Source organism: Chiloscyllium plagiosum, unplaced genomic scaffold (assembly GCF_037043375.1).
Source record: "Chiloscyllium plagiosum isolate Xiang-an unplaced genomic scaffold, Cpla_swu_hap1 HiC_scaffold_33, whole genome shotgun sequence".
NCBI classification, from domain to species: domain Eukaryota; kingdom Metazoa; phylum Chordata; class Chondrichthyes; order Orectolobiformes; family Hemiscylliidae; genus Chiloscyllium; species Chiloscyllium plagiosum.
In genome coordinates, this window is record NW_028270171.1 from 30,639,692 (window position 1) to 30,663,367 (window position 23,676).

General features: G+C 41.7%; 1 protein-coding gene across 5 annotated transcripts in view; it reads left to right on the top strand.

Moving 5' to 3' along the window:
* The window catches only part of LOC122542343 (SUN domain-containing protein 2), a 126,931-nt gene that overhangs the window by 97,695 nt on the left and 5,560 nt on the right, over window positions 1-23,676 (top strand). For all 5 annotated transcript variants that reach the window (XM_087978407.1, XM_043680018.2, XM_043680021.2 and 2 more), the window contains 3 exons: window positions 5,144-5,259; window positions 8,921-9,088; window positions 18,995-19,084. In XM_087978407.1, coding sequence (XP_087834533.1) covers window positions 5,144-5,259; window positions 8,921-9,088; window positions 18,995-19,084 — 374 coding nt within the window. The remainder of the gene's footprint in view (window positions 1-5,143; window positions 5,260-8,920; window positions 9,089-18,994; window positions 19,085-23,676) is intronic.

Below are 23,676 nucleotides of genomic sequence, written 5' to 3' on the forward strand. Positions count from 1 at the left end.
TAGAAAAAGCTGGTGCGGATATCTACAGAACCAAATATGATTCAGCAGTTGGGAGCCCATCTTATGATTTTGCTGGAGAAAGTAAAGAACTAGATAGAGGATCTCTAGATTTAGGAATTTCTTTCCATATAATCACAATGGAAAAATTACCTTTGATAAATTTTGGAATACAAGACAAAGGGCCATTTAGAATGAAAACAAATTGCTCGGAAAATTCAGCAGGTCCAGCAGTATCTATGCAGAGAAAGCAGTATTAACAGCTCAGGTCTAGTGATCCTTCTTCAGGACTGGGTTTTCACAGCAATTTTGTTTTTGTTTAGGACTTCCTGTTCTTTGTCCATTTATAACTGTTTGAAAGAGCTATCAATGGATGACAGCCTTTTCCCTTTAGTCCTACAAATTTATGCTTTTATGCAAAAAGTTAATGTACAGTGAGGTGCATTTTCTGCCTGATGAGATGAACTAACGCTTCTGCCTGCTGATTGTACAGCTCCCTTTCCTAGTACTACTGGGACAACCTTCACCTGAAGTATGCTGTGATCAATGTACTGGTGAAATTTGGAAAGTTAGAAAGAGGTAAAATTGCAAAGTAATGTTGGTAACAGTAAAGCGAGTGAGCCAGTAACAGAGAGCATACTAGCATAAGAGTATACAAATACAACAAAATCAAATTACAGAAAATGATAAGGCAAAAATAAGGACTTTTTACCTGAATTCATGTAACATTCATAAAAACATCAATGAATTGATCATTCAGATAGAAATGAATGGATATGACAGAGTGATTAGAAACATAATTGCAAAGTGACCGTGGCTGGACTGTGGTGTTGCTCTATGAATCTTAGAAAGTTTATTTGCAGGTGCTGCAAGTGATTAGGAAGAAAATACTTAATTGCAAAAGGAATAGAATCCAAAAGTAATGAAGTGAGACCACATCTGGAATACTGTACAGTTTTTTTGTCTTATACTGAAAGGATAAAATTGGATTAGAGGCAGCTCAGAGCAATTCGTTAAGCTAATTCCTGGGGTTGGGGGTGGGTGGGGGGGGTGGGTGAGAGTGCGATCTTGTGAAGAATGATTTAGTGGGCTAGGCTTGTAGCACTGGCATTCAGAAGGATGGGAAGTGATCTCATTGAAACGCAAGATCCTGAGAGAATTGACAGGGTGGATGCTGGCAGGATGCATCCTCTTGAGGAAGCTAGAACCGGGGATGCTGTTTAAAAATAAGAGGTCACTCATTTAGAAATGAGTGTGTGGGCCTTTGGCATTCACTTGCTCAAAGAACAGTGGAGGCTGTGTCATTTAATTCGTTCAAGGCTAAGTTTGATTCTTGATTGGCAAAGGAATGAAATGTTAGGGTTGACAAGCAAGAAAGCAGAATTCAGGCCACCATCAGATCAACCATGATCTTATTGATTGGCAGAGTAGGTTCCAAGGCCTACTCCTGCTCCTATTTCCTATGTTTGTAAGATTTTGATTGTATACTTGAAACACATTAATTTGAATCATATTTAGCAAGGGGAATTATGTGACCCTCCCTTGACTAAATACCATAAAACTTCTCTCTGTCTTGTAACTTATTTCAGACAATAGTTAATTTTGCAATGAATAAACTGATTATTTATTCAGTTTTCTGCCAAAGCTATGGGATGCAATTGGGAGAATTTTGCCAAAATACTACCATTTAAGTATTATGAAAGGGACAGTCACCAAGAACAAAATAAAAAGAAATATAAAGTTAACACCGCATGTGTAGATGAGATGTTGACATGCCTCACTGCCATGAAAAATCATTGGAAATCAAACATGGCTATTCACAAAAGTTTTAAAAGAAGGTTTATCAAAGTATACAAAGCCTCCAATTTGCCTGTTGGAAAGATCCAGGTGAACAGAAACATGGACCAGGTTATCGAGAACAACTATTTATTACAAATAGATCTTAACGACAGGCAAACAACTGTTGACATTTAACTTTAATAGTTAAGATTCTAACCCGTACAATCCCCAGACAGGTGGATGGAAAAATTAGACTGGGGTAATAGATCAATACCACTAGTCCGCAGGATTCGCTGAAATAATCCTTTTTTTTTTGTCAGGATTTTCCATTCTTTACCCACTTATCTCCAGGTTTTTTAAAATTCTTCTCCGAAGATGCAGTGATTGGCACACTTACTGAAAATGTGCCTTCAGTTCTGCATTCAAAACTATCATTCCTCAGCACCTGATTGGAAAGCTGAGTCTGCTGGGCCTAAATACCTCCCTTTGTAACTGGATCCTGGGCTTCCTGACGGGGAGACTTCCGTTATAGAGTCGTAGAGATGCACAGCATGGAAACAGGCCCTTCAGTCCAACCTATCCATGCCGACCAGATATCCCAACCTTATCTAGTCCCACCTGCCAGCACCCGGCCCATATCCCTTTAAACCCTTCCTATTCATATACTCATCCAAATACCTCTTAAATGTTGCAATTGTACCAGCCTCCACCACTTCCTCTGGCAGCTCATTCCATACACATACCACCCTCTGCGTGAAAAAGTTGCCCCTTAGGTCTCTTTTATACCTTTCCCCTCTCACTCTGCCTATTTACCCTATCCATGCCCCTCATAATTTTGTAAACCTCTATAAGGACGTTTGGATTGGGAACAGCATCCCAGGGCTGTGTGCTCAGTCCCGTGTTCACCCTGCTAACACACAACTGTGTGGTGATGCACAGCTCGAATCATATCGTTAAGTTTGCTGATGACACGACTGTCGTGGGTCTCATTAGCAGGAACAATGAGTCCGCATATAGAGAGGAGGTGCAGCGGCTAAAGGACTGGTCAACGACCTGTCTCTGAATGTGGACAAAATGAAAGAGCTGGTTGTTGACTTCAGGAGGGCATGGAGCAATCACACTCCACTGGATATCGACGGCTCCCCTGTGGAGATTGTGAAGAGCTCCAAATTTCTTGGCATCCACCTGGTGGAGAATCTCACCTCATCCCTCAACACCAGCTCCATAGCCAAGAAAACTCAGCAGCATCTCTACTTTCGATGTAGGTTGAGGAAAGCCCACCTCCCACCCCCAATCCCCACCATATTCTACAGAGGGTTCATTGAGAGTACCCTGAGCTGTTGCATCACTGCATGGTTCAGGAATTGCACCATCATGGATCCTAAGACTCTACAAAGGATAGTGAGGACAGCTGAGAAGATCATCTGGGTCTCTCTTCTCTCCATTACAGACATTTACACCACACGCTGCATCTGAAAGGCTAAGAGCATTGTGGAAGACCCCACATGTGCCTCACTCAAACTCTTCTCCCTCCTGCCATCTGGCAGAAGATACCGGAGCATTTGGTCTCTCTCAGCCAGACTGCAATAGTTTTTACCCCCGAGCCATCAGGTTCCTTGACACTATGATCAGACTCTATTCCATCTGAAACTCTTTGCACGACTTAGAACATTGTTCTAGCAGCAACACTATTAATTATCATTCCTTTATTACACTAATTTGAACACCACTGTGCATATTGTCTTCATGTGTCATGAATTACTGTGCTGTCCTGCATGTTTTGCCCTTATGCACTTTATGCCGCCCTGTGTTTGATTGTGTAGTTTGTGCAGTCCGTGTAGCACCTTGGTCCTGGAAGAATGCTGTTTTGTTTTTGCTGTATCAGTTGTATGTGGCAGAAATGATAAATAAAACTACTCTTGATTCTAATTACTGGTTAAAGGCCACTGCTTACATCAAATGGTGAGAGAAAATATACTCAAATCCTGAAAATAGCTAATTTATCAGTGGACAGTCACACACACTGTTTGCCATTTCTGTAACTGGCAGAAGTCTCCAGATTACTATGTTCACATCCACAAACTGTTCAGCTAACCATCAGCCAATCTGACGGTTGTTGTCGAGCTGATACCCTTTGTCATCTGCGTTTGGACAGCGTCATCCAGGTGGACCTCCTAGCATATGAGTTCCTTGATTGGGGCTGTTAACCTGGTCCAGACTGGGAGCTCTGGCTGACAGATTTAAATGGACGTGTCAGGGGTATTGCTCACTCTAGTAGGCTCTGAGCTAGCTGGACCGGTTCTATGTACAATGCACATGTATATAAAGGGTGACTTGGTGATGGGATACCAGCTTTCGAGGAGTTATTTCAGCATCCACAGCTGGTCACAGCTCCACAAACTAATCTGTAACCACTGTATTCTTCCCTGATATTTGCTAAAAGCCTACTTATTATTTAAACAAAGCAACAGTATGGACATGACTTACAATGTCTTTGGTTTAAAAAAGCAGTCTTTTTTCAATTTCAGTCCACAATCAAAAATATCAAAAAGTAAAAATGTGGTCTTTAAAATGTTCAAACAGACCTTTCCAAAGCTCAGAATAGATCAGTGCAGATTGCCTCTAAAACATATAGAAATATAGAAATGCCAATGAAAATAATGACACCCCTGGTAAGTGAAATGGAAAGAATCTGTGAGAAACTGTCCCTCTGATAAAAGGTGGCACTCTATCACATTTATTGCTGGTTGGTTGAGAGGCTACTGAAGGTGATTGGGACCTGAAGAGCAAGGCAAAGGCCAGGGCCCTGGGAGCATGGAGGCTAGGTCCATGGGCGGGGCAGCTAGGCCAGGCCTGAAGGAGGGAGCAGTGCATGCTGAGGCTTGAGGAACAAGGCCAAAGAGAGAAGACAGCAGTGTTAAATCTTTCATCAAAAGAATACTCAGCTAATGGAACAGGAAAACTGAGGTATTGATTTCTTCACAATGTTGTAGCTCTACATTAAAGTTTGCAGGAGTTTTAGGAAATATACTATCTGGGGGAAATCTAGCAATGACAGTTTTCGTAAAGATTTACATTTATTGGTCATTGCATCTCGAAGAATCTCACACTGAATCATTTGAGGTGCAGTGACTGAAATGAGTATACAATGTGACTACCTCTACAAAATAACAATGCCTGATTTTTAAAAAGTTACCACTAAGGATGTGATAAGTCACTATATTTACGTACAGCTGTATTTGAATACCTCATTTGAATATGTCAGAATTTTGCTTTAGTGTCTAAATGTAAATGTTTTTTGAAGAATGTACCTGCAAACTTAATGCCCTTGCTTTTCTGTAATTTGTATTTGTGTTTCTTTGTGTAGGTGCCAGTGTATTAAGTACACGCTGCTCCGAGACATTTGAGACTAAGACAGCTCTGCTTAGCTTGTTTGGAGTTCCACTGTGGTACTTTTCTCAGTCTCCAAGAGCTGTCATTCAGGTATACATTCTTCAAACTGAAGCCTTATCTTTTGTCTTGAAAGTGCCAACTCCTACTAGAGTAAATGACCCTAGACACTTGCAGGTTCCAGCAATGTCTTTGATAGTGATGAGGAGCTGAAATCCTGTCTAATAATTCCCCTCTGGTGACTGAGCTAAGATTTGCAGCTCAGTACTAGTTAAAATGTTGAAATGTGCTTTTGCTTGCAGTGTACTGACTATTGTTCAGGATATGGTTCACTACTGCACCATATGATGAGATGCTCATTAAATGCATTCTTTATATCCACATTGTCAACTGCATGACTTCCCCTTTCTTTCCCCCCCCCCCCCCCACCTCAAGTAACACTTGTGGGGTAATCTTTATTCCCACTCCCAACCTCCGTGAAATTCCAAAAATTTGGCAGAGCTTATGTTTAAGCATGGGTTTCCTCAACTCATTTTGCCTATAAAAAATCCTTTTGTTGCCTTATTTTCTACTACTACAATCTACTCCAGCTGTGAGAGTTCAGTGCCTTTGAACATGCCCAATTTTAATCTTTCCACCTTGTGTCTTCAGCTACTTGTTCCTGAAACTCTGGAATTTTCTCCTTTTAAAAAATGTCTCTATCTCCTTTTCAGCAATTCCTTATAATTTACTTTTTAGATAAATCGTTCAACTTTTAAAAATTAATTTGTGGGACAGGTCAGCTTTTATTTCCTGTCTTACTTGCCCTTGAGAATGTGGTGGTGAGCTGCCTTCTTGAACCTCTGCATTCCATGTGCTGTAGGTAGATCCATAATACCATTAGGGAGGGAATTATAGGATTTTGACCCAATGACCGTGAAGGAATGATATATTTTCAAGTTAGGATGGTGAGTGGCTCAGAGATGAACTTGCAGGTTATTCTCATTTATCTGCTGCCCATGACATTCTGGATGATAGTGGGTATGTGTTTGAAAAATGGTATCTAAAGATTTTTAGTGAACTTCTGCACTACATCTTGTGGATAATACAAACTGCTGCTCCCAAGAATCAGTGGTGGAGGGAGTGCATGTTTGTGGAGGTGGCGCCAATGAACTGCTTTGACCTGGATGGTGTCAAGCTTTTTGAGTGTTGTTGGAGCTACATCCATCCAGGCAAATGGGGAACATTCCATTATACTCCTGACTTGTACCTTATGGTTGCTGGACAGCTTTGGGGAGCCAGCTACTTGGTGCAGTATTCTTAGGATCTGACCTGCTCTTGTAGCTACTGTATTTGTCTGGCTACACCACTTCAGTTTATGGCCAATGATAACTGTGATAAGAGATGCAGTGGTGACACCATTGAATGTCAACAGATGATGGTTAGATTATCTTTTGCTGGAGATGATCATTGATTGGCATTGTTGGCCCAAGCCTGGATGTTATCCAGGTCTTGCTGCATTTGGACATGGAGTGCTTCGATCTCTGAGAAGTCGTGAATGGCCCTGAACATCGACCAACATCCCAACTTCTGACCTGATGAGGAGGAAGATTATTAATGAAGCAGCTAAAAAGGGTTGAGCTGAGGATACTGTCCTGCAGAGAAATTGGGGATTAGCCATTAGTTGATATGACTAATCCCCAACAACTTCAACCCTTTTTCTATTTGCCAGGTATGACACTAACCAGTGGAGATGTTTTCCCACAATTCCCATTGACTAAAAGGTCCTTGTTGTCATACTCTGTCGAATATAGCCTTTCACCTCCCCTCTGTAATTCATCTCTTTAGTCCATGTTTGAACTGAGGCTATGAGGTTAGGTGGTGTGTGGCCCTGGTAGAACCCAAACTGGGCGTTGCTGAGCAGGTACTGTTGATGACATCTTTCATTGCACTCCTAATAATTGTGAGTAGACTGACAGGGTTATAATTGGCTGGGTTAGATTTGTCCTGCTTTTTGTGTACAGGCAATTTTCCATTTTGTCGAGTAGATGCCAGTTTTGTAGCTGTACCTGAAGAGCTTAGCTAGGTGAGCAACAATTTCTGGAGAGTAATGTTTGCTACTATTGCTGAATGTTGTCAGCACCCATATCCTCTCCAGTGTCCAGTGCTCCAATGATTTATTGAGATCATGTGTAGTGATTTATATTGGCTGAAGATTGTCATCTATAATGCTGGGGACTACTGGAGGAGGCTGAGATGGATCATCCACTGGCATTCTGGCTGAAATTGCTGTGATAGCTTCAGCCTTCTCTTTTGCACTGATGTGCTGGGCTCTTCTATCATTGAGGATGGGGATATTTGTGGAGCCACCTCCTCTAGTGAGTTGTTTAATTGTCCATCATCACTCAAGTGAATGTGGCACCATGGCGAAGCTTAGACAGAGCCATAACTAACGAATCAGATCTATCACTTGCTGTTTATGCTTTTTGGCACACAAGTTGTGGCTTCACTAGGTTGCCTGTGCTGTTCCTAAGAGTGTCCTCCCGCACTCTTCATTGAACTAAAGTTAATCTCCTGGCTTGGTAATGGTAGTATGGGAGATATGTTGTGTTGTGAGGTTGTAAATTGAGTATGATTCTGCTACTGCTGATGGCTCAAAGCTCCTCATGAAATCCTGCTGTTGTAAAAGGTGGAATTTGAATTCAACAAAAAATCTGGAATTAAGAATGTTGTGATGACCTTGAATCCATTATTGATTCTCAGAAAACCCATCTGGAAGCTGCCATTTTTACCCTGTCTTGGCCTTCATGTGAGTCCAGGCCCACAGCAATGTGGTTGACTCTTAACTGCCCTCTGAACAATAATTGCTAGCCCAGCCAGTGATGCCCACATCCCATGAATGCATAAACAAAAAGGCTGTTGCTTGATTAATCTGTGAGACAGCTCTCTCAATTTTAGCAGAAGCCCCCAGATATTAGGATGACTTTGCAGAGTCAACACGGCTGTTTTTGCTTTGGTTTCTTCTCGTGCCTACCTTGAGGCCACGTGGCCTGTCCATTTTCATTCCTTTTTTCCTTTCTGGCAGTTGTTACAACTGAATGGTTTGCATGACCATTTCAGAAGGTAGTTAAGTGTCAACCATATTTGAGAGTCTGAAGTCACATATAGCTAGACTGCGCAACAATGGTAGTTTCTTTCCCTGAAGAATATTTGTGAACTAGTGGGTTTTTTTTTGTCAATACAAGACAAGTCCAGATTCCAGTTTTGTCTAATTCAAATTCCACAATCTGCCAAGGATTTGAACCTAGGTCCCCAGAATGTTACCTGGTTAAAATCAAGATTAGAGTGGTGCTGGAAATGCACAGCAGGTCAGGCAGCATCCAAGGAGAAGGAAAATTGATGTTTCAGGCAGGAGCCCTTCATCAGGAGCCATCTGCAGTCCTCACTTTCGCCTCTCTGGTTAAAGGTCTAGCAGTAATGCCACTTGGCAATTGCCCAATCCCCAATATCTCCACCTAATATAACTGTGTGTCAAATATTGCTTTATAATACTCTTCTGAAAAACCTTTGGGCGTTTTATGTTGGCTGTTGTATATTAGTACGAGTAGTCAAAGGTCATAGAGACATCAGCAAATTCACTTAATGCCCGAATTTGATTTTTTTTTTTCCCCTGAAGCTAGGGAAAGGCAACGTGCATAAAAGTATGAATGAAGTAACCTTTAATGAAAAACTGCAGTAGTTTTGCTCATCATCTTTGTCTTGTTCTCTCCTGCAGCCAGATGTTCATCCAGGGAACTGCTGGGCATTTAAAGGATCACAAGGAAATGTTGTTATCCAGCTTGCTGCCCGGATCACACCCACCTCCTTTACTCTCGAGCACATTCCAAGGTCTATTGCTCTGCGTGGATCAATCATCAGTGCACCACGTGACTTCTCTGTTTACGTAAGCAAAACAGGGTAAAATGTAAACACATATATTCATGAATTTAGAAGATTGCAGTTTGACTGGAGTCTACTGAGTCACTGGGCAATGGATGTTTAGATATTAGTTGAAATATTAAGAGTGATGCCATTTAAACCAATCACACATTTTTATTGTTAATGGTCTCCACATATGTTATGGGTTATTAGTCATTAACAAACCATCGTCTAATTCCCAAGGGAGATGGTATTTTAATTGTGCAGACTAGTGTTTGAACATACACCAAGATGTAGACTATTTTCTTTCAGAATGTATCACTAGTCAGATTTCCGTTTCTGTTAATTTTGGTAATTACCAGCCTTGCGGAGGAGTGAAACATAGAGGAATGGAGAAAGAAGTGGGAATCATACAGTTGAAAGGAGATGAGAAAAATGACCATAAAATGCATTAAAAGGAAATGTGGAGATGGTTTCAACAGGTAGATATAAGCACGAAGAGATGGGGGTGATCAGGCTGATAAGAAGGAATATGATAGAAGCAGTGACAACCTTAATAGTTGAAAAGGGAGAAAAAAACAGACAATACAGAGTATCAAAATACAAAGTTAGGGTGTAGGAAAGGCATGAGATGTGAAGGAAGGAGAATTGGAGGGGGTAGACAAGTAATTGATACAAACATAACACAACACCAGGTTATAGTCCAACAGGTTTAATTGGAAGCACAATAGCTTTCGGAGCAACGCTCTTTCATCAGTTAGTGCTTCCAATTAAACCTGTTGGACTATAACTTGGTGTTGTGTGATTTTTAACTTTGTACACCCCAGTCCAACACTGGCATCTCCAATTCATTGATACAAACAGACATTGTTGTGCATACATGTCAGTATCAAAGAGGGCAAAAGAATGATCCCGAACCAAGTAGTAATGTGTGAAACACATCTCTAATACATTTCTTAATAACAAGTTTTGTTTATAGTATGTAATATGTCTCCTTTCCACCTACTACTCTTTTGTTCCAGCAGTCTCTCTTCATATACTTTTTTAAAATCATCCACAACACATCTCCGAGGCAGGTCAATTTGAACATAGACCTTCAAGCTCAGCAGTGTGTCTTTAGTTATTTAACCAACTTGTTCAGATATGTTATAACACACTTCCAGAGTAAGTGGGACTTGAACTCAAACCTTCTGGTAAGGACATCACTGGAATCAGAGTCCTAGTTTCAACTCCCTACTCCACAGGTGTGTAATGACATATCAGACCATTGCTGATGTGTCCTTCTACACCTGTGAAGCACATGTGAGTTGAAACTAGGACTCTGATTCCAGAGGTGAGGACACAACCATTGTGTCATAAGAACCCTTTCAATATGTTTCTACAATATTTTTAAAATATTATCAAATAGATTAATAATGGAATCAAATCAAACCAAATTAATCTAACGTAACAAGTGTTAGCACAGGTCTGATACTTTGTATTTCCCATACAACACTTAGATCTATTCATCGTTATCAGCACATTTCCTTCTCCCAACCATACTCATACCTTCAATAATGATAATGACGACAAGAAGGGAGTCAGAACTCCATCACATAGCGTTATCTTTAAAAAAAAACACACACAAATATAAAACCAGAAGATTTGAGACAGAGAAGCATGTCAAGACATCAGAAGAGAAAAGTGATGACGATATAATGCACCAGACCAGACCCCCTCAAACTATTTTAAGGTGGGCTAGACTTTAACCTTTTCTTGTTTTGAAGGCAGATGTGAAGTGCCGTGTTCCAGATGTGATGTGACTGATCAAACGACTCAACATTAAGCAAAACACAATTAAATTAAACGCCATTGTTAAATACAAACAAAAGAGAGAGGAATTTAGAATAACTTAACTATTGGAAAACTTAACTAAAAAATAGATGCAATACCTATTACTAATTAACTATTCCAACTTAGCAACATCCCATAAATACACTCCTTGGCAAAAAGGCAAATTCAGACATAGATTCTTACATGTTGTTCTCCCATTCAGGACAGAAACATCAAGAGAAGATTCAGAGTGAAGTTGCCAAGAGGCATTCACTGACCCTCCAGCTTTTTTGAGAGAGCTGGCCACACCCAGTTTACCTCCTTTGTTCCAACCTTTAAAGAAAATACATGAAGGCTTCATTAGTTGTTTACTTGAGTCATCTTCAGTTTTCCACCTATGCCTTACAACCTGTCATCAAAAAAAAGACAGTACCGCCTTTTAAAGTGTCGGCATAATCACACCTCTTTCTTTTTTAAAAAAAAAATGAACCATCAAGTTGGCTTCATTTTAAAAACTTCGTCTTCCTCTATTAGTACACGATATGCAAACATTCACTACTACGTTCTATTCCAGGTAGTTTACTCCTGTTAGCGAACCCCTCTGTTTTTCTTCAAGGTCACGACAACATATTGGCAGTTACATTTTCTCTTCCTACCAAGTGCATAATTTTCAAATTGAATGGCTGCAATAATAGTCATTCTAAACAGTCTGGAATTTTTATCCTTAATTTTCTCCAAAAACTTTAATGGGTTATTATCAGTATATACTATTGTCATAGACACATTGCAACATTTATATTGCCTGTAATGTTGAGATGCCAACACCAAGCTCAAGGTTTTCTCAATTATGTAATATTTCTGTTGAGTATTCAATTTTCTGGAAAAATACCCAGTATCATCTCCTTGTCTTGTAAGAGTACTGCACCAACAGCCACATCACTCACATCAATAACCATCTTGAATGGTTTTGGGAAATTAGGGGTATGGCTAATACTGGAACAGTGCTTAACACAGCTTTTAGGCTGTAAAATGCCTTCTGATAGTCCACCATCCACCACTTCAGTAAGTCAGTCAGTGGAGCAACCACACTGCTAAGATTTGGTGCGACCTTCTGATAAAACCCACTCAATCCCAAGGTTAAAAATCACAACAGCAGGTTATAGTCCAACAGGTTTAATTGGAAGTACTAGCTTTGAGCGCTGCTCCTTCATCAGGTGGTAGTGGAGGACACAATTGTAAGACACAGAATTTATAGCAGAAGTTTACAGTGTGATGTAACTGAAATTATACATTGAAAAATACCTTGATTGTTTGAGTCTTTCATCAGTTCGAATACCATGATAGTTTTACTTCTTTCATATGTAAATCACAAAACCTTTTTTAAAAGTTACATTCTCAGGTTAACTGTGACAATTGGTGTAAGCCAGATAATATGTTGAAGGTGTTGGCCCCCCCATGTTCTGTCTGTGCCATAATGTTTAGATTGATTCTAATCTAAAATGTGAGTTAAGAGTCTTACATGAATTCATGCAGTTTTTGAACAAAGTACAATGTAACTCTGCAAGTACAAATTCACCCCACAAACGTATATGTATATGTGTGCATGTGGGTTTTTGTGTGCGCGTGTTCCAGTTTCTTGTGTCCAGTGAAAAAAGTCCCAGTCTTTCCAATCTACTTTTATATCTCAAACTCTCTATTCCTGGCAACATCTTGGTAAATCTTTTCTGAGCCCTCTTCAGTTTAATAATATCCTTCCTATAACAGGACAACAAGACTACACACACTATTCCAGAACAGGTCTCACCAACATCCTGTACAACCTCAACAATTATGTCCCAACTCCTACACTCAAAGGTCTGAGCAATGAAGGCAAGCATGCTCAATGCTGCCTTAACCACACTGTCTACGTGTGACACAAGCTTCAAAGAATTATTTACCTAAACCCCTAGGTCTCCCTGTTCTATAAGATTACCCTGCCCTACCATTAATTGTATAAGTCATGTCCTTGTTTGTTTTACCAAAATGTAATTCCTCATTTCATCAAACTTAAACTGCATCTGCTACTCCTCAGCCCACTGACCAAGATCTCTTTGTAATCTTAGATAATCACTATACCACCAATTTTTTTGGCGTCATTTGCAAACTTTTGTTGTCATCTATATAAATGACAAATGAAAGTGGGCCTAGTACTGGTCTCTGTGGAACACCACTGGTCATAAACCTCCAGTCCAAACAACAATACTCCAACACCATCCTATATCTTCTACCATAAAGTCATTTTCGTATCCAGTTGGCAAGCTCATCCTGAAATCATGTGACCTACCCTAACTAATTTGTCTACTTTGTGGCACCTTGTCTACCACTCTGCCCTCATCAATCTTTTTGGTTACCAAGTTTTGGTTACTTCCTCGAGAAACTCAATCAGGTTTTAGATTAGATTAGATTACTTCCAGTGTGGAAACAGGCCCTTTGGCCCAACAGGCCAAAGGGCCTTTACTGCGCTGTATTTTTCTATGTTCTAAGTCCACGTCGAAGTGCAACCCACCCAGACCCATTCCCCTATGTTTACTCCTTCACCTAATACTATGGGCAATTTAGCATGGCCAATTCACCTAACCTGCACATTTTTGGACTGTGGGAGGAAACCGGAGCACCCGGAGGAACCCACGCAGACACTGGGAGAATGTGCAAACTCCACACAGTCAGTCGCCTGAGGCGGGAATTGAACCTGGGTCTCTGGCGCAGTGTTAACTGCTGTGCCACCATGCCACCCAGGTTTGTGAGACATTATTTCCCTTGCACAAAACCATGCTGACTATTCCTAATCAATTCTTGCCTCTCCAACTGCATAATTCCTATCTTTCAGAATCACCTCCAAAAGCTTACCCATCACCAATGACTGAGTTGTCTATAGTTTCCAGGCTTCTCCTTCCAGCCTTTCTTAAACAATGGCACAACATTAGTCACTTTCCAGTATTTCCCCTTTTATAGATGATACAAATATTTTTGCTAGGGGCTGTGCAATTTCTTCCCTAACGTCCACCAACATCCAGGGATACACTTGATCCGGTCCTGGAAATTTACCTATCCTTAGTTTTCTAAGATCTCCAGCACTTTTTCTTCTGTAATGTGAACTGTTTTAAAAGCATTGATATTTATTTTCCTGAGTTCTCTAGCCTCCTTTTCTTTGTCAACAGTAAAAGCTGATGTGAAATATTCATTTTAATATCTCTCCCATTTCCTAAAGTTCCACACAAAGACAACCTCATTTATCTTTAAGGGATCCTATTCTCTCTCTAGTTGCTCTCTTACTCTTAATGTATATGTAGAATCTTTTTGGATTATCTTTAACCTTACCTGCCAAGGCTATCTCATATCCCCTCTTTGCCTTCTTGATTTCCTGCGTAAGAGCGCCCCTACTTTTTTTGTATACTCTTCAAGAGATTCAGTTGCTCCATCAGTTTTCTACATCTATGATTCCTTTTTATTTTTGATTAGAACTTTAATATTTCTGATGTGGAGGTACCCGTGTTGGACTGGGGTGGACAAAGTTTAAAAATTGCACAGCACCGGGCTGTCAGCTATCTGATGGAGTGGCGCTCTGAAAGCTAGTAGTTCCAAATAGGCCTGTTGGACTATAACCTGGAAGAAAGTGAGGACTGCAGATGCTGGAGATCAGAGTCAAGAGTGTGGTGCTGGAAAAGCACAGCAGGTCAGGCAGCATCCGAAGAGCAGGAGAATTGACGTTTTGTGCACAAGCCCTTCATCAGGCAAAGATTTCAGAGTGGGGCTTAGCCCGAGATCACTAAGTTTAGTAATCAGTCTCAATGGGATAATGGTGTTGAAGGCTGCACTGTAGTCAGTGAGTAGGATTCTTGCATAGCTGTTCTTGGTGTCAAGATGTTCGACGGAGGAGTGATATGCTATCTGACGTGGATCTGTTGGTCTGATAAACAAATTGGAGTGGGTCAAGAGTTAGTGTGGAGGCTGGAGTTGATTAATTCCATAAGTTAGCATGCAGTTCTTTGGCGTTTGAGGCTGAATGCAATGTTAGCATTCATTTCAAAAGGACTCTTAATACAAGAGCAGACTAGTAGCAGTACTTCTGTTGAGGCTGTATAAGGCTCTGGTCACACTGCATTTGGAACATTGTGAGCAGTTTTGGCCTACATATCTAAGGAAGGATGTGCTAGTGTTGGAAGAAGTCCAGAGGTAGTTTACAAGAATGCTTCCAGGGATGAAAGGCTCATAATATGAGGAGCAGTGGAAGATTCTGGGTCTGTATTTGATCGAGTTTAGAAAGGATGAGCGAACTCTCATTGAAACTTAACAGAACGTTCAGACACCTGGATAGGATGGAAATGAGAAGATGTTTCCACTTGTCGAGAGACTTGGAATTGAGGGCACAGCCTCAGAGTGAAGGGATACCTTTTAGAACTGAGATGAGGACGAATTTGTTAAACTGGAGGGTGGTTAATCCTTGCCGCGGAAGGCATGGAGGCCAAGTTGTTGAGTGTATTTAAGACAGAAACGGGTCTTGATTCGTACAGGGATCAAAGGTTACTGTGAGAAAGTAGGAGAATGGGGAACATATAAGTCATCATTGAAATGGCCTAATTCTATTGCTCTATCTTATGATCTAGTGGTGATATGGAGGTGCTGGTGTTGGTCTGGGGTAGAACATAGAACAGTACAGCACAGAACAGGCCCTTCAGCCCACGATGGTGTGCCGACCACTGATCCTCATGTATGCACCCTCAAGTTTCTGTGACCATATGCATGTCCAGTAGCCTCTTAAATGTCCCCAATGACCTTGATTCCACAACTGCTGGTGGCAACACATTCCATGCTCTCACAACTCTGTGTAAAGAATCCGCCTCTGACATCCCCCCTATACTTTCCTCCAACCAGCTTAAAACTATGACCCCTCGTGTTAGTCATTTCTGACCTGGGAAATAGAGTTGATAGCCAGAGACTATCTATGCCTCTCATTATCTTGTATACCTCAATTGGGTCCCCTTTCCTCCTCCCTTTTCTCCAATGAAAAAAGTCCGAGCTCAGTCAACCTCTCTTCATAAGATAAGCCCTCCAGTCCAGGCAGCATCCTGGTAAACTTCCTCTGAGCCCTCTCCAAAGCATCCACATCTTTCCTATAATAGGGCGACCAGAACTGGATGCAGTATTCCAAGTGCTGTCTAACCAAAGTTTTATAGAGCTGCAACAAGATCTCACGACTCTTAAACTCAATCCCCCTGTTAATGAAAGCCAAAACACCATATGCTTTCTTAACAACCCTGTCCACTTGGGTGGCCATTTTAAGGGATCTATGTACCTGTACACCAAGATCCCTCTGTTCCTCCACACTGCCAAGAATCCTATCCTTAATCCTGTACTCAGCTTTCATATTCAACCTTCCAAAATGCATCACCTTGCATTTATCCAGGTTGAACTCCATCTGCCACCTCTCAGCCCATCTCTGCATCCTGTCAATGTCCCGCTGCAGCCTTTACTGTCAACGACACCTCCAACCTTTGTGTCGTCTGCAAACTTGCTGACCCATCCTTCAATCCCCTCATCCAAGTCATTAATAAAAATTACAAACACTGGAGGCCCAAGGACAGAGTCCTGTGGAACACCACTCACCACAGACTTCCAGGCAGAATATTTTCCTTCTACCACTTGCTGTCTTCTGTTGGTCAGCCAATTCTGTATCCAGACAGCTAGGTTCCCCTGTATCCCATTCCTCCTGACCTTCTGAATGAGCCTACCATGGGGAACCTTATCAAATGCCTTGCTGAAGTCCATATACACCACATCCATAGCTCGACCCTCATCAACTTTTCTAGTCACATCCTCAACGATCTCGATAAGGTTTGTGAGGCATGACCTGCCCCCCTCAAAGCCGTGTTGACTGCATTTAATTAAGCCATGCTCTTCCAGATGGTCATAAATTCTATCCCTCAGAATCCTTTCTAACACCTTGCAGACGACAGACGTGAGACTTACTGGTCTGTAATTGCCGGGGATTTCCCTATTTGCTTTCTTGAAGAGAGGAATTACATTTGCCTCTCTCCAGTCCTCAGGTACGACTGAGCGAGGATGCAAAGATCTTCAAGTGGCGAAGCAATTGCATTTCTCGTTTCCCAAAGCAGCCGAGGACAAATCTGGTCAGGTCCTGGCGACTTGTCGATCTTAATGTTTGACAAAATTTTCAACACGTCAACTTCCTCTATCTCTATCCATTCCAGCATGCACACCTGCTCTTCAAAGGTTTCATTCACTACAAAGTTTGTTTCTTTTGTAAAGACAGAAGCAAAAAACTCATTTAGGGCTTCCCCTACCTCCTCAGACTCCACACACAAATTCCCTATGCTATCCCTGATCGGCCCTACTCTTTCTTTGACCATTCTCTTATTCCTCGCATAAGTGTAAAATGCCTTTGTGTTCTCCCTAATCCCGTTCTGCCAAGCCTTTCTTGTGCCCCCTCCTGGCTCTCCTCAGACCATTTTTGAGCTCCTTCCTCAGCTGCCTGTAATCCTCTAGAGCTGAGCTTGACCCTAGCTTCCTCCACCTTACATAAGCTACCTTTTTCCTTTTGACGAGAAGCTCCACCGCTCTCGTCATCCAAGGTTCCTTTATCTTCCCACTTCTTGCCTGTCTCAGAGGGACATATTTATTCATCACTTGCAACATCTGTTCCTTAAACAGTCTCCACATGTCTATAGTGCCTTTACCATGGAACAATTGCTCCCAATCCATGCTTCCTAACTCTTGTCTAATCGCATCATAGTTTCCTCTTCCCCAATTAATTATCCTCCCATTTTGCCTAATCCTCTCCTCCATAGCTATGTAGAATGTGAGGCAGTTGTGGTCACTATCTCCAAAATGCTCTCCCACCACAAGATCTGATACCTGCCCCGGCTCGTTTCCGAGCACCAAGTCTAGAATGGCCTCTCCCCTCATCGGCCTGTCAATGTACTGAGTTAGGAAACCCTCCTGAACGCACCTTACAAAAACAGCTCCATTCAAATCTTCTGCTCGGAGGAGGTTCCAATCAATATTGGGAAAGTTAAAGTAACCCATTACAACAACCCTACTACGTCCACACTTTTCCAAAATCTGCCAACCTATGCTTTCCTCCAGCTCCCTGCTGCTATTGGGGGGGCCTGTAGTAAACCCCTAACAAGGTGACTGCTCCCTTGCTGTTCCTAATTTCCACCCATACTGACTCGGTAGGCAAATCTTCCTCGACAATGGAAGCTTCTGTAGCTGTGATACCCTCTCTGATTAGTAGTGTTACACCCCCTCCTCTTTTTTCACCCCTCCCTATTCTTTTTAAATGCTCTAAACCCTGGAACATCCAGCAACCATTCCTGCCCCTGAGAAATCCATGTCTCTGTTATGGCCACAACATCATAGCTCCAGGTACTGAGCCATGCTCTAAGTTCATCACTTTTATTTCTGATACTCCTTGCGATAAAGCAAACACACATTAACTGGTCCCTTGGTTCCTTCCCAGGAAAATCCTTCCCACTAGCTGGTCTACCTCTTGCTATTGCCTCATCTGCATCAACTCTCACCTCCGGTATACAGCTCAGGTTCCCACCCCCCTGCCATGCTAAGTTTAAACCCTCTCGAACTACTCGAGCAAACCTTCCACCCAGGACATTGGTCCCCTTCCAGTTCAGATGCAACCTGTCCTTCTTGTACAGGTCCCACCTGTAGACAAAAGTAGACAAAGTTTAAAAATCTCACAACACCAGGTTATAGTCCATTGACTTAACTGTACAAAAATGAATAAGTTACAGATTTTGCCCAGGATTTAAATTACAGCAATCAGTAAACCAGAGCATTTGCTCATGAAACAATTGCACCTTGTATCATGCATGTGCATGTCATAGCATGTTCTAGTCATTTGTACATAAAATTAGGTGCGAGCACAAAGAGCAGCAAATGCAATTCTTACTCTTGAACTTACTATGAAGAATATCATCCCAAGATTGATCAGTTGTCAATGTTTGAAGTTAGATGGAGCAAAATGTTCACTACTGTTCGGGGAGGATGTGTGTGGAGTTATAGGGGATATTTAATTTCTGTGATTGTTTCCACTTTTCCACAGGGTCTAGATGAGATTCGAGAAGAAGAGCTTCTATTAGGACAATACACATACGACCAGGATGGGGATTCAATACAGACATTTCAAGCCCAGGTAAACTTATAAGTTTTCAGAAAAAGATATTCAATTCATCATATTAGTGCCAGATCTTTTCCAGAATATTGCTCTTTCATCATATCTTCCTTCCTCTACTTCAAATATTTGTCCATCTTTCTCCTAAAGTATGGCTTCTCAATGCACTGACTGGTAATTTAGAACCGAAATCTACCAGGTCATAAATGTCTTCCTATTGATATTCAAATGTTTGTTTCACATTGATTTCAGGTTTTGGTGTTGAGCTGTACTTCACACTTGACTTAATGTCATTTGGACGTTTGCTCTTGATAGAGGCTTCGGAGAAATCCAAACTCATGAGAATGAATTCAGCTTGGTGTTTCGGAAGGCCCCTTACTTGAAGAAAGGCATATTGGCATGCTACAGGCAATTCTGGTCTCCCTGCTATAGGAAGGAAGTTGTGAAACTTGAAAGGGTTCAAAACAGATTTGCAAGGATGTTACTAAAGTTGGAGACTTTGAGTTATAGTGAGAGGTTGAATAGACTGGGGTTATTTTCCCTGGAGCATCAGAGGCTGACAGGTGACCTTGTAGAGATTTATAAAATCATGACTTGCGTGGATAGGGTGAATAGACAAGGTATTTTTTCTGGGCTGGTGGTGTCCAGAACTAGAGGGTGTAGGTTTAATGTGAGAGGGGAAAGATTTAAAAGGATCCAAGGGGCAACTTTTTCATGCAGAGGATGATGCGTGTATGGAATAAGCTTCCAGAGCAAGTGCTGGAGGCTGGTACAATTACAACATTTAAAAGGCATCTGGACAGGTACATGAGTAGGAAGGGTTTATATGGATATGGGCCAAATGGGACTAAATTTATTTAAGATAGCTGGTCAACATGGACGCGTTGGACCGTGCTGTATATCTCTCTTTGGCATTGGAGGCAGTCTAGATAAGGTTCACTAAGGCTAATCCAAGGTATGGAGGAACAGTCTTGAGGAAAGATTGAGTAGGTTTTGCCTGTACTCATTCTCACTTGGAAGAATGAGAAGTGTCTTTTATTGAAACATACAAAATTCTTAGGAATTTGACCGGGTAGGTGTGGATAGGTCATTTCCCCTGTGGGAGAATCTGAAACCAGAGGGCATGACCTCAAAATAAGGGGGTGACAGATTTAAGACAGATGTGGGGGAATTTCTTTTCTCAGATGGTAGTGAATCTCAACTCAAATTTTACTACACAGGGCTGCTAAGGTTGGGTCATTATGTTCGAGGCTGAAATAGATTTTTAATCAGTAAGGAAATTAGTCACGGGAAAAGGAAGGAAAGTGAGGTTCAGGATTATCAGATTACTGAACAGACTGAGCACCAACGACTCATGATCTTATTTTTGCTTCTACTATGCTGTGCCGTGTATTTGTGTACATTTATAATTCATTTCCCACTTTGGCAAATTTTACATTTTATATCAAGTTAACTCCTGCTGTGTTTGAATTCATTCAACATTAATTTTAATGTCACTCAAAATAGAGGTTCAGCTCATTTGCTCATCAAAAAGATATCTGATTTCCTGCTGTACCATTTCGTGCCTGAAACCATACATGGATATACCTAAAGAAGATCTCATGTTAACAATTCCGAATTGCCTATCAATTCAGGTGTGGTGTTAGAATTAGAGGTAGGTGAGCACTTTGGGGATAGTGACCATAATTCGGTGATTTTTACTCTCGTGATGGAGAGGGATAAGTGTGTACTACAGGGCAAGAGTTATAGCTGGGGTCAGGGAAATTATGATGCGGTGAGGCATGACTTAGGATGTGTGGCTTGGAAAAATAGACTCCAAGGCAAGAGTGTAAATGATATGTGGAGCTTGTTCAAGGAGCAACTATTGAGTGTCCTTGATAATTATGTACCTGTCAGGCAGGGAGGAAAGGGTCGTGCGAGGGAGCCGTGGTTTAATAAGGAATTGGAATCCCTTGTTAAATGGAAGAGGGCGGCCTATCAAGATGAGACGTGAAGGTTCAATTGGGGCGATTGAGAGTTATAGGGTAGCCAGGAAGGACCTGAAGAGAGAGCTAAGAGCAGCAAGGAGGGGACATGAAAGGTCCTTAGTCGGTAGGATTAGGGAAAACCCTAAGGCTTTCTATAGGTATGTTAGGAATAAAAGAATGACTAGGGTAGGAATAGGTCCAGTCAAGGATAGTAGTGGGAAGTTGCGTGTGGAGGCGGAAGAGATTGGGGAGACACTGAATGAATACTTTTCTTCAGTATTTACTCAGGAACAGGGCATTGTCGTCGATGTGAATACTGACTCACAAATAAGTAGAATGGATGGCTTTGAGGTATGTAGAGAAGAGGTGTTGGAAATCCTGGAAAAGGTGAAAATAGATAAGTCCCCTGGGCCTGATGGCATTTATCCTAGGATTCTCTGGGAAGCAAGGGAGGAGATTGCAGAGCCACTGGCCTTGATTTTTATGTCCTCTTTGTCTACAGGAGTAGTGCCAGAAGACTGGAGGATAGCAAATGTGGTTCCCTTGTTCAAAAAGGGGAGTAGGGATAACCCTAGTAACTATAGGCCGGTGAGTCTCACTTCTGTTGTGGGCAAAGTCTTAGAGAGAATTGTAAGGGATAGGATTTATGCACATCTGGATAGGAATAATGTGATCAAGGATAGTCAGCATGGTTTTGTGAAGGGCAGGTCGTGCCTCACAAACCTTATTGAATTCTTTGAAAAGGTGACGAAGGAGGTTGATGAGGGGAAAGCGGTAGATGTGGTATATATGGATTTTAGTAAGGCGTTTGATAAGGTTCCCCATGGTAGGCTACTGCAGAAAATACGGAGATATGGCATTGAGGGTGAGTTGGAGGTTTGGATTAGGAATTGGCTGGATGGAAGAAGACAGAGGGTAGTAGTTGATGGCAAAGTTTCTTCATGGAGTGCTGTCACTAGCGGTGTTCCGCAAGGATCTGTTTTGGGACCATTGCTGTTTGTCATTTTTATAAATGACCTGGAAGAGGGGTTAGAAGGTTGGGTGAGCAAGTTTGCGGATGATACGAAAGTCGGAGGAGTTGTTGACAGTGAGGAAGGATGTGGCAGGTTACAGCAGGATATAGAGAAGCTGCAGAGCTGGGCAGAAAGGTGGCAAATGGAATTCAATGTAGCTAAGTGTGAGGTGATTCACTTTGGGAAGAATAACAAAAAGATGGGGTACTGGGCTAATGGTCGGATACTTGGTAGTGTGGATGAGCAGAGGGATCTTGGTGTCCATGTACACAGATCTCTGAAAGTTGCCACCCAGGTAAATAGTGCAGTGAGGAAGGCATATGGCGTACTGGCTTTTATTGGTAGAGGAATTGAGTTCCGGAGTCCTGAGGTCATGATGCAGTTGTATAAGACTCTGGTGCGGTCGCATCTGGAATATTGTGTGCAGTTTTGGTCGCCATACTATAGGAAGGATGTGGAGGCACTGGAACGGGTGCAGAGGAGGTTTACCAGGATGTTGCCTGGTATGGAAGGAAGATCGTATGAGGAAAGACTGAGACACTTGGGGCTGTTTTCATTAGAGAAAAGAAGGTTTAGAGGTGACTTGATTGAGGTGTACAAGATGATTAGGGGGTTAGATAGGGTTGACAGTGTGAACCTTTTCCCGCGTATGGAGTCGGGTATTACAAGGGGGCATAGCTTTAAATTAAGGGCGGGTAGATATAGGACTGAAGTTAGGGGTAGGTTCTTCACTCAGCGAGTCGTAAGTTCATGGAATGCCCTGCCAGTAGCAGTGGTGGACTCTCCCTCTTTATGGGCATTTAAGCGGGCATTGGATAGGTATATGGAGGATAGTGGGTTAGTATAGGTTAGGTGGGCTTGGATCGGCGCAACATCGAGGGCCAAAGGGCCTGTACTGCGCTGTATTCTTCTATGTTCAGATTGGCAGATTGTGATTCAACATCCAGCAGCAGATGCTGACAGTGAGGGAGAGTGATATTTTTAATCAGTATGGTAGTAGGAGGTTATGTGGAATAGGCAGGAAAGTGGAGCACAAAGGTAATTTGGGTATTATTTAAAAATTACTTTTCACTTGAAAATATTTCATATTACACATTGATTTCACTTTATTTATGGGTGCTCCATTGTTGTTGAGTTTAGCTTAGTCAGAACTAAATTTACTGGTACAACTCACAGTTGGCACACATTGATGTATTCCTGTATTGTGAAAGAAACTATGATTTTTTTTTTTCTTGGCTTTTCCTTGAATATTCTTTGTACTCACTACTCTGTGGAGTATGGCTGATCTTGTAGGCTCTCCCTTCTATGCTGTGTCAACGATATTGTCTGAAAACCATCTCCATAAATCTAACTGAAATGTTGTAGGTGAATTCAAGGCCATATAAGGATTCTAGGAGAAAGTGAGGACTGCAGATGCTGGAGATCAGAGCTGAAAATGTGTTGCTGGAAAAGCGCAGCAGTCAGGCAGCATCCAAGGAGCAGGAGAATCGACATTTCGGGCATGAGCCCTTCTTCAGGATTCCTGAAGCTGCGCTTTTCCAGCAACACATTTTCAGCATATAAGGATTCTGCCAGCCAACACTCCAAGATGGGTACATGTTTGGACACTGTCAACATTTGAAAAAATAATATT